This window comes from Palaemon carinicauda, chromosome 17 (assembly GCF_036898095.1).
Source record: "Palaemon carinicauda isolate YSFRI2023 chromosome 17, ASM3689809v2, whole genome shotgun sequence".
Lineage (NCBI taxonomy): Eukaryota > Metazoa > Arthropoda > Malacostraca > Decapoda > Palaemonidae > Palaemon > Palaemon carinicauda.
Genome location: NC_090741.1, coordinates 51,252,502 through 51,264,566, shown reverse-complemented (window position 1 = coordinate 51,264,566; position 12,065 = coordinate 51,252,502). Strand labels below are relative to the sequence as shown.

General features: G+C 40.1%; 1 protein-coding gene across 4 annotated transcripts in view; it reads right to left on the bottom strand.

Moving 5' to 3' along the window:
• LOC137656744 (transmembrane channel-like protein 7) overlaps window positions 1–12,065 on the bottom strand; it is a 65,388-nt gene that overhangs the window by 35,211 nt on the left and 18,112 nt on the right. For all 4 annotated transcript variants that reach the window (XM_068390992.1, XM_068390991.1, XM_068390993.1 and 1 more), the window contains 5 exons: window positions 10,640–10,803; window positions 4,991–5,139; window positions 4,290–4,440; window positions 3,479–3,655; window positions 2,648–2,784 (listed from right to left, as the gene is read on the bottom strand). In XM_068390992.1, coding sequence (XP_068247093.1) covers window positions 2,648–2,784; window positions 3,479–3,655; window positions 4,290–4,440; window positions 4,991–5,139; window positions 10,640–10,803 — 778 coding nt within the window. The remainder of the gene's footprint in view (window positions 1–2,647; window positions 2,785–3,478; window positions 3,656–4,289; window positions 4,441–4,990; window positions 5,140–10,639; window positions 10,804–12,065) is intronic.

Below are 12,065 nucleotides of genomic sequence, written 5' to 3'. Positions count from 1 at the left end.
ATGATAGAGATGAATTATAGGGCCTGAATAGTAGTTGGTTAGTACCTGGTACTGTACTTTGTCGATGAAATACAGTAATCTTTCTCCCCCGAGGGGAAGACGCAGTCTGAATAGAATACCCGACACATGATGGCCATTGGGTGGGTATTTATTTCACAATCCTCCCCCTCATAAAGGAAGGATAGGGGAGAACTGCTACTTACAGATCCAGTATGAGAATGGTGCTTAGAAGGTAGCTTACAAGCATCAACGTCTGATCCAGTATGCCACGGAGAGAATGATTAATCTATATGCAAGGGGAAGGAAAGAAGAGGGGCCATACAGTCTACTTTTCTTCAAGGTTTACATCCAATACATTACAATTGACACGATGCTACCTGTCCCAACTAGACAGAATCTTAGTAGTTTAAGTTTGCACTACTAGCACTGTCAACGTCCTCTGTTCCATCTAAATCGGTGGAAAGCATTTCGCTGTATACTTAGAAAGCCGAAATAAATTAAATAAAGAGGATTTTATATCATGCTTTTGCTAAACACGCCACCTAAAACCGAAACCATTGCTTTGTTTACGTTCCATCGCCGATCATAACGAACAAACGAACACATTTACAATTCTGTATATAGGTTGGCTTTTGCAGCAACATCTACCTTACCAAGTATTGGTTATGTCATAATAATGTTATCATTAATGTTGATTTACTTACTTTATCTTTAGAAATTCAAAATAAATGAAATTAAGAGTAACCTTATGCCAAGATTTTCATAAAAATGCCGCCTAAAACAGAAAACTAATGATACTAAGAGCTTTTAGTAAGGATATTGTAATAAATAGAGATTATAATATGTGTGGTAAACATAATAATATATAGTACCACACAGCTAAAACCTATAAAATATCGTGCATCGGCAACATGAATGAAACTCCGGTTAACGTTATGTGATTCAACTCGCAGTATAAGTAAATAAAATATGAGAGCAGTATTTCACTTAAAACTATTGAAATTAGTATGCTAATTGGAAAATGATAGATCAAATACCAATTGTTTCTTTTAGTAAATATGAAATATCCTTCGGTAGCTTACCTTGATAATAAGGGAATTATTTGATCCGAAAATTGAGGTTGACGACGGACTTCCCAGGGTTGATCAGCAGATTTGAATGTAAACAATGCATGAGATTATAATTCGCTGTTTTTAATTATAAATACAAAACTAAAATGTGAACATTACATGCATTATTATTGGATTCAGTTAAGTGAAACACCAGTTTAATCAATATCAAGCTTATTTCAAATACAGCTGTAATTTTTTACCACAGTAAATGGATGTACACTGTACAGAATGAACTAGGACTAGCTGGGTGTAGAGATAGGTAGCGGCGCGCAGCGCTCCCCGTGAAAAGGAGTGCAGGCTATTTGAAATCATCACCCAGCTTGAGTTTTATCGCAATATGTATTGAATAGGTATTGGATTGTCCTTGGCCGCGAAAAAACGAAACCGCAAAGAAAGAACCCACGACAAAAGCGGGCCGACATACAAATCTGATTCCTTTAATTAAAGATATTGCTTCATCGCGAGTTTGAGTTGCTCTTTAAAGCCACACAAACCCTCGTCCTTTAGTCAGGCCAACTCACTGCGTGGTGAGCTGGAACTCCCTTAGAACCAAAACTGGAAGGTTCAATTTTCTTCCTTGGAAGTGACCAACGCTCAAACTGTATGGAAGCAAAGCAAGGACCACTGTCACCCCTTATCCGTCTATCACATAGAATAGATGAAAGACTGATAGGACCTGGGTTGTACATGAGCGCATGAATGTGATCAACACTGGAGAACCCTTTTTCCCCTAAGGTGACGTCAGTTGGACTCGGATACCAAATATGATGATCAATAGGTCGGTAAAAGATCCACCATCCTCCCGTTCGTTACAGGATGGGGAGAGATACTTCTTTAGATTTAAAAAATGGTGTTCTGAAGTGCAGCATGCCATCATCTGGTCCGACCAGTTTGTAAGACCTTTTGACTGTTTTGTCCTCGAGAGGGGGACAGAAAAATGAAGAAGGGCCAGCTACTTCCGTACCTGCCTTTAGACATAGTCAGAGACTCACCAAGACCATTTTCTAAAATATTTATCACAGAAGTTTGCATTTCAAACCATGAAGCAATCTAAATATTGGGTAAGATCATTAACCCTTTTACCCCCAAAGGACGTACTGGTACGTTTCACAAAAGCCATCCCTTTACCCCCATGGACATACAGGTACGTCCTTGCAAAAAAATGCTATAAAATATTTTTTTTTCATATTTTTGATAATTTTTTGAGATAATTCCGGCATTTTCTAAGAGAATGAGACCAACCTGACATCTCTATGACAAAAATTAAAGCTGTTAGAGCAATTTAAAAAGAATATACTGCAAAATGTGCTGGGAAAAAAATAACCCCCTGGGGTTTAAGGGTTGGAAATTTCCAAAGAGCCTGGGGGTAAAAGGGTTAAGATGATATTCTTTCATTAAAAAGATCATGTATGTATACAAAGTACTGTACTTCATATACTGTAGATTCACACTGCTAGAAATGTGAACTACTACTATTAACTTATACAAATAGCAACAAAAATTAATGCAATAACAGTAGTTCCTGAAATACATACCGGATAAGGGTGACGTAGAGTTTGTGGCGAGGCGACCTGTAGCCTTCTATGTTAACAAGACCTTCAAAGGCCACAGGAACAATAATCATAATCAAGGTTACTATCAGTGGATATATTAGCAAGCTCAAGTCACTGCTCTGAAAAGACAATAACACCATTAATGGATACCGAAAAGATTTTGCTTTCTTAGATGTACGCATAGTATATGCAAATGCTATACAGTCACTCCTTAGCTTATACAAATTTGAAAAGTATTCCTCAAAACTGTATGGTGTCTACACTAATCTGATCGACATAACATGGTACTATATATTTAAAAAATTTTCTTTTAAAAAAATCATCAAAAAAGTTATAATTTTCCTTTACTGCTGCTGACTCCGATGCCTTAGATAACCGCGGAGGTAGCAGCAGTAGGGGACTCAGCATTATGAAGCTTCATCTGTGGTGGATAATATGGGAGGGTGGGCTGTGGCACCCTAGCAGTACCAGCTGAACTCGGTTGAGTCCCTTGTTAGGCTAGAGGAACGTAGAGAGTAGAGGTCCCCTTTTTTGATTTGTTTCATTTGTTGATGTCGGCTACCCCCCAAAATTGGATGAAGTGCCTTGGTATATGTATGTATGTATGTATGTATGTATGTATGCAGTTGAGGAATACATTGCCATCAAAATTTTCTCTCTGACCTATCACAAAAATGAAACTTCCACTATATGAAATTTTTTCTCCAAAAAAATATGCCAATATGTCTCTCAATACTTCAAGGCTATAAACTATTGGAATATTGTTCCATAAGGAATAAGTTTGCATCATCATCATAACACATATCTACTCACTGTGCTCTCGGCTACATCCTCACTGATTTTACTGGAGAGCAGGAGGTACATAGCCCAGCCCAAAACAGAGAGAAAACCGCAGACAATTGCCCAGAAAACCAGCTTCACACACAACGCCATTAGTCGAGTGACAAAAGATTCTCTGATTTCTTCGTTTAGATATTCTTGGAGCAATTCCTAAAAAGAATTATTATTACTATTATTATTATTATTATTATTATTATTAATTGCTAAGCTACAACCCTAATTGGAAAAGCAGGATGCTATAAGCCCAGGGGCCCCAATACATTGAAATAAAACATTAAAATTAGTTATAATTTCAATCTCATATTCCTTAGAATGATGAAATAGTTATTGAATTAATCGTTTCATAACACAATAAAAAAATAAAACAAGGAAATGATATTCATGTATTCATTCTTAAAACAAATTGCATGAATGTCTTTGAAAATGCAACATTAATTTAAAAACAATGTAAGTAAAGTATAATTCAGATATTTCCCAGCTGCTTAAAATAATATTTCCCAAATTATCAAATAAATATCTTAAAAGAAAGTGGAAATCATTAAAATCCATGTACAAAGAAGAAATTAAATGAATATTTTCTGGATTTGTTATTTTCACTTAGAAAATGCAACATTAATTTAAAAACAATGTAAGTAGAGTATAATTCAGATATTTCCCAGCTGCTTAAAATAATATTTCCCAAATTATCAAATAAATATCTTAAAGAAAGTGGAAACCATTAAAATCCATGTACAAAGAAGAAATTAAATTAATAATATTTTCAGGATTTATTATTTTCACTTACAGTCAGTTCATTATAAATACTGCGGTGTTTGATGGAGGCAGCTTTCTTCTCGGTGATGGTGAAATCCCAAGACGAGAAGACCTTTTTGATGAACGTTGACGACATGTCGTGAACAGTGTCAATGTAGTTGTTTTTATATAAGACTATTACCCTAAAAAGAAAATGAGATCAGAGTTAAAATTCCCATCAAAATAATTTACTTTCTGCTCTTAAAATATTATTTACATATTTTCTCTGCTTAGTAGAAGCAAAAGACGGTTTCAGCAGGTACACAGTTACTTCATTGTACGTGAAACGATTCGGTTAAAAATTCAAACAACTTATATATTAAAATTAATTCAATACTTGCATAACTTCATTGCTGTATCCCCTACTGGTGATGCTTCATTTACAATGATTAATAAGTTTTAAGAGATGATTAAAAATGACTGGCATGACCAGGTATATTTGACCTTGTCATACTAATTGCTCATTTACAACTATCTCGGTTGAGTCCCTTGTCAGGCTGGGAGGAACGTAGAGAGTAGAGATCCCCTTTTTGTTTTTGTTTCATTTGTTGATGTCGGCTACCCCCCAAAATTGGGGAAAGTGCCTAGGTATATGTATGTATGTATGTACAACTATTCATATAAATAATAATCGTTACGATATGAATTTTACAAGCGATAATATCTATAGCAACGACACTTTGAAAAACATACCTGTGTAAGATCATTACCAAGTACGAAACCAAAGACAGCAAGATGATAAAAAAATATGCTTCGGCTATATTGTATTCCTGGCCAGAAACTAGCGAGAAGGTGCCATTTAGATAAGACCCGTAGTACAGCTCTGTATTCTGAAACCAACCCTGAAATAAAAGAAAAAAAATAACTTGAGAATGAGATCACATATTTTGTAATGCTACCAAATAAAAGTACAAAACTTTGTGTAAAAATTAGATGAAAAACATTATTAATGTTGGCAGCATGAATAAGAAAAATCAAACACTTTATGCCCGTAGTATTAGATAATTATAGTCTATTTCTTTTAGCGATGCATATTTGCACCGAATCGCAGCGGTGCCCTTTTAGCTCGGAAAAGTTTCCGGATCGCTGATTGGTTGGACAAGATAATTCTAACCAATCAGCGATCAGGAAACTTTTCCGAGCTAAAAGGGCACCGCTGCGAGTCGTTGCAAATATGCATCGCTAAAAGAAATGGACTATAGTTATCTCATATGTTGTCTTTTCATAGCAAATTAGTGATGGTTATCAAACTAATGCAGGTTTTGAATATTAATATTCATCTGCACTATTTCTTCAAAATGATGTACAAATTAAGGGGGTTTTGACGAAGGAAAAATGCCAAATTTGGAATTTGTATTTTTTCCAACGATACGAACCTGTAACTATATATAAGGGGTATTACTTTTGCCGAAGTTGAAATACGAGCTATTAGACTTTTAGCGAGGGTTAATCACCCATCCACTATTAAGCGAGGGGGTGGGTAGTGGCTACCCCACTCACTCACACCTGGGATAGGAATCCCACTTTGCTTGGGGTAGGACATCAAGGGGAACTGGTGCCTACAAGTTTGTGCCATTAAGAAAAATACAAATTATTCCCAAATTTGTCATTCGTTTCATTAATAATACAAACCAACACTATTTATAGGGGAAGACTTACCCTTAAGGATGGTGGAAGTCCGTGCCAACTGGCTATTAGGCTTTGACCCAGGGTTTTCCCCTTCATGTGTTTTGCTCATAATTGGTGGAAACCCTACACCTCGCTAAAACCGTGCTATGCATGGTTTGCGGCCTACGCAAGATGTGTGCTTCTGATAATATTAACACTGTAAATAGTCCAAGTTAGAGGGATAAGAATTCGATGCTTGGTCCATGACCTTGAGAATCCGAGACGAGAACGTGTTCTTGGTGATCATTCTCTTGACTTTCCCTGAGCTAACGAAGAGTGCTCACACTCAGGGCCAAACTCTTGTAGTTTCCGTGAGGAATGGCCTCCAGTTTCGATTTGGCTCTTTGACATAGTAACCGTTGATATAGATCATTGGTCATGCTGCGAAGGACTACCAGACCAAAGGGTTCGGAGATCTGAGCTGCCAGAAACGAGGTCGAGCATTACCTGGCCCATCATCGTGAATGAGTGACATTAAGGGCGTCCCATGGGGTTCACCGACTGTCTTGGCCAAAACAAACACGAGCGGGAGACCTGTCGTCGAGGTCAGGTGAACATCTACTGCTTGGAGTCCTGGATCGAGGTCTCCTTTCCGACTTAGGGTCTGGAGGCCCGAAACTCCGTATGAGGAGGGGCGATGCCGACATGGAGGAAAGGTTAATTCCTTTCAATCTCAAGGCTAGGCTCAAAGACTAGCAGTGACCTTTCTTTGCCGAGACTGATAGAAGCTTTCCTCCCGAAGGTAACCGAGGAACTCGCCTAATGCTGGAAGGGATACCCCTTCCAGGATACCAACTTACAGTCTATTTAGCTTGGATGGTCAAAGCCAAAGATCTACATAGGTATCCAGACATCCTCTTTGCAACCTGTTGCATGAGAGACTCTCTGAGAGAGGAGGAGGTGGATGGCCTCCAGGAGGGAAGTCGCAGCGAAGATACTGCTTTGTTAAAGATATTCACATGTGGCTGTTAAGAGTTGCTGAGGGGGTTCTCTCAGTATCTCCGTTGGGAGTTGCAGAAGAATCAGCTGGGCGTGACAAATTTGCTGGGCAAGACAAATCTTGCTGGCAAGACGAGTCTGATGGCCTGTTCCCGAAGATCAAGGGCGGGGGATGGATGAATCCAATTCCCATAGGATCTCTCAGGATCTACGTCAGTAGGTAAGATTCTTCTTCTAATGAGACAAGACTACTGATAACGAGGCCTACTCTGAAGGACAATGGCAGAGAATGGGCAAACCCAATTCCCGTGGGAGGAATATCCCAGAGGGGAGACCAAACAGGAAAAGGAAGATCCTCTCACGGATAGGAAAGGTGACCACCGATTGCTACTGCTGTCGGCGATCCTTCAAACAAGCAAGAAGATTGCTGCATGGTGGATAAAGCAGGAACTAATTCCTCGGCAGGGGAGTGGATGAATCTCTCTCTTCCCTCAGCAGGGGAGTAGATGAATCTCTCTCTTCCCTCAGCAGGGGAGTGGATGAATCTCTCTCTTCGCTGGAAGAATCCTCCAAAGGGGAGACAAAAGGGTGAAGGAAGACTTTTCCATGGACGGGAAAGAAATGATCAACATCTGCTGCCGTAGTCGGCAATTCTTCCCACAAGTTCTAGCTCAAGTAGAAGGTCAACATTGGAGGTTGTCTGAGAAAAGAGCCAGAGCTAAAATCTGAGTTCTCCTCGAAGAGAGGTGGTAACCCATGTCCATAAGAAGGTTGCCCTATCTCTGGGAGGTTTAAGAGATGGCACCGTCCGGACTCTGACCAGAGCCCGGAGGCCGAGTGGTACAGCATGGCCTGCCCCCCTTTCTTTGATTCATCTGGAGGGAGAGTTCAATCTGGGGAAGGGCCAAGGAGGTCGACTCCACGGTGAAGATTTGATATGTAAACCGTCTTCTCGGGTCCGTCTCCGGCCAGGATCTCATAGAGACCTGCAAAATAGGAGGGATCTTACTCCTGCTCCTATTCATGCCCCCAAAGAGGTTGGATTCAAAAGAATCCAATGCAGGCTTAATGAACATGAGTGAAACGGTGACTTTAGAGACATACCTACTGCTGGCTGAAAGTGCCTCTCGTAGAGGTTAGACTCTTTTCCTCCTCCTTGGATCATGTCGATCTATAGAAAAAAACTTCTGCACGATGACAATGGACGTATCCAAGGATACTTGTCTCTGATAAGGAAGCTGGGGTATCTCTCGAGATTTACTTCAATCCTCCAATCTCGGTAAACTCGGGGTGAAGTCTCGGTGGTAACGAAGGTCAGCCACCTAGTCTTTTAGGATCAGTCCGTCGTACTTAAGTCTTCGGAGAACGAAGCAAATCCCGACAAACTAGGTTGACGTCGCTAGGGTAAGCCTTCTCGAAGGTCCAGTGCTACGAGAGCCCGAAGGTTCACCGTAACGTGAACCTGAAGGCTCGGTGTCACGAGAGCCCAAAGGCTCAACGTAACAAGGACCGGGAGGTCCTAGGTTGTGAGAACCCAAAGGCTCAATGTAACCAGAGCCCAAAGGCTCAGGTTCCTACAAGCCCAAGACCTTACGAGACCAGGACCCAAAAGTCCTGGGTTGCAAGAGCCCAAAGGCTCAACGCAATGGGATCCCAAAGGCCCAAGGTCACACAAGCCCAATGTATGACCGTCAAGAGCCCACGAAGGGATATCGTGACTTGAACCAGAGGGTTTAAAGAGGCGTCTCCTAACTGCTGGGGGAGGAGCACGCCCAGGGTGATGAGGGATCATGAACTCCTCCACCTGAAGAACCTCCGAAGCGGAACATCTAGCCGAAACTACCCAAGGGGAAGACTGTTCAAGCTCAGAAACTTCCTCTCCCGAGGGAGAGATTTGTTTTCCCAAACGAAAACATCGCTTTGAACAACGCCCTGCCCCTGCCTTAGGGGGAAAAGCGTAAGTGTAAGGAGACCTCTGCCCAAAAGCGGTTTTCTCTCGCAAACTAGAGAGGTGTCCGGGGAAACTTGCCTTGAACTCTGCTCCTCCACCACCCCTGGTGGATTAGCAATGTCCTCAGAGTCAATCACGGGGGACCAGAAATCTGACCGACGGGCTTGCATCGCCTGCGCCCACAACGGGAGGATCACCCTACGAAGAGGAAGACGACAGCCTTCACTCAGCCCCTAACTGAAGGAATCCTAAATGAACGTCCTTAAAAGGGGGGATATCAACACCCACTGATGGCAAAAAGGACAGGGGCAGGACCAACTCGCTAGGGAAGTCAGTACCATCCTCTGACCCACAAGGTTGACCTAGAGTAACCTGGGCTGCGCTGCTAGTTGACCGTTCCCCCAGAGAGGACAGGCGGAGGAGCAGCTTTGGGTGGAGATTAGGGGTAGAAGAAGCCTGTGATTTCTTCAACTTCAAGGAAGACCTTGAAGGTGAAGAATTACAGTTAGACTTCTTCTTCTTCCGTTGCTCGAACCTTTCCCACTGGGAGGTAGATCACTCTACACTTGTTACAGGTGTCATCCCGAGAACATCGGCGGCCCCAGGAAGCAGGACACTGCTGGTAGGGTCCATCTCCACGGCGGACATGAAGGTACCGTAATAGCGGCCTTAGGGACCTGGACAGGTACGCATGGGATTACAATCAACAAACCATGCACTCAACTACAAAGAAAAAGGAAAGGTATTATTAAATTGTAAGCCTCAAAATGGGAGAGAGAGGCAGTAAGACCATCCTCTACCAACTCAGAAGGCAAAGTGGTTGCTCAGCCCCAGGTATGGGAGTAAGCGGGGTAGCCAGTTAACCACACCCCCCACCCACTAACTAGCGGTTGGGGTGGTTATCCCAAGCTAAAATTTTAATGGCTCATCTTTCAGCTTTGCCGTAAGTGTACCCTAATAAATAGCGGAGGGTTTATATTAGTTTCAGAACAATTATATGTTACACATAAACTATACAGTCCTTCTCAAAGACAAATAATCTTAATAATATCAATAATACTTGTACTAAGAATTCAGTTAAAAAAAATTATTAACTACTGTACTGTATCATATTTCATATTGGGAGATGGAGCAAATTCTTTTCCCTTGATATCAAGATAATTTAGAAAACAAGTTTTTCACCATAGAATAAATGTCAATGGACGAGTAACACTAGTGTGAATCACACATTATCTGGAAAAGAATGATGGAAAAGAAGAACAAACCATAAAGGAGGCAATAGTAACTAGCCATCAATTTTTCTTTCATAAACACTGAATCAAAAAGTTTTGTTTACTGATAATTTTCCTAAAATCTTTTCTACGACAAAGATTTATTTTCATCAGCTGATCAACTTACTCAAGAGAAATTATCTTAACCCTTTTACCCCCAAAGGACGTACTGGTACGTTTCACGAAACACATCCCTTTACCCCCATGGACGTATCGGTACGTCCTTGCAAAAAAATGCTATTTGCATTTTTTTTTTTTGATAATTTTTTGAGAAATTTCAGGCATTTTCCAAGGGAATGAGACCAACCTGACATCTCTATGATGAAAATTAAGGATGTTAGAGCAGTTTAAAAAATATATACTGCAAAATGTGCTTGAATAAAAAATAACCCCTGGGGGTTAAGGGTTGGAAAGTTCCAAATAGGCTGGGGGTAAAAGGGTTAAAGTAAAGCAAAGATGACATACATAAGAGTTGGAAACGTTTCCATCGAATAATAAAACAAAATTACTCACAGAACCTGTCAGCCAATCGACAGGACCAAATTTCGTCGGTTCACCAGCTTGCTTCCTCAATGGATGTGGTCCTTCAGAAACTAGCAACTCTTCTCCCTGAGAGGGTGCAGGGTCTCTGTTGGCTATCATGCTATCACTCACGATCAAAAAGTCTGCTTTTATTCCTGGAAGATATATTCATTAATCACACACCCTGCTTGCAAAACCTAACAAATTCTATTTTAGGTTCACTTCCCAATAAACTGCCATCGAGAATTTCACAATGGATCGGTTATAACCACAGAAGATGAATGGCTACCTTCCAGCTTCGCCAAAAGATAACCCGCATAAATAACGTAAGGTTTGTTAGTATGGGAACAAACTTTTCTTAACCCTTTTACCCCCAATGGACGTACTGATACGTTTCACAAAACTCATCCCTTTACCCCCATGGACGTACCGGTACGTCCTTGCAAAAAAATGTTTTTTACATTTTTTGGCATATTTTTGATAACTTTATGAGAAACTTCAGGCATTTTCCAAAATAATGAGATCAACCTGACCTCTCTATGATGAAAATTAAGGCTGTTAGCACAATTTAAAAAAATAATATTCCAAAATGTGCTTAAAAAAAAAAAACGCCTGGGGGTTAAGTGTTGGAAAGTTCCAAATAGCGTTGGGGGTAAAAGGATTAATGTATTTTTTACTGATATTGGATACTGTACATTATCAATAAAAGAAAATGCTAACTTACCAAGATAAATCAGTTCATTTTTATACAATAAAATAGATTATTTCCAAGGAAAATTGAAAATTGTTCCTATTAGTGTACTATTTACTTGTTACGTCATTACAGTGAAAAAAGTGGTCATGAAGTCGAACAGTCGTAAGTAGCATAGGTCGTAAGTCGAGGACTACCTGTGTCAATTTCCTGACTGAAGACACTTCTTGTTGCTAGTATAAATATGGGAAGATGTACAACATCAAATTATACCCAGGGTATTTACTAGGGAAGAACTAGATTGCAATTTCTTGCAAATTCCCAAATCAAAAATATGTTTTTCACTTGAAGGAATAAACTAATCCTTTTACCCCCGCCATAAGGTTAAATTTTGAGCACATTTTGCTATATATTTTTTTCAAATTGCTCTAACAGCCTTAATTTTTGTCGTAGAGAGGTCAGGTTGGTCTCATTCTTTTGGAAAATGCCTGAAGTTTTTCATTAAGTTATCAAAAACATGCAAAAACATGTAAATAACAGTGTTTTGCAAGAACGTACCGGTACGTCCTTTGGGGGCGAAAGGGTTGAGGGGAAGACAAAATTAACTGGAAAACCAATAAAATCTGAAATATTCAATCGACGAAGGCTTTTCACATTTATATACGCACTTAACCACTTTCCTAATTAATATCAATACAGTATTCTCCTACAAAGCTTAAGTCTAAA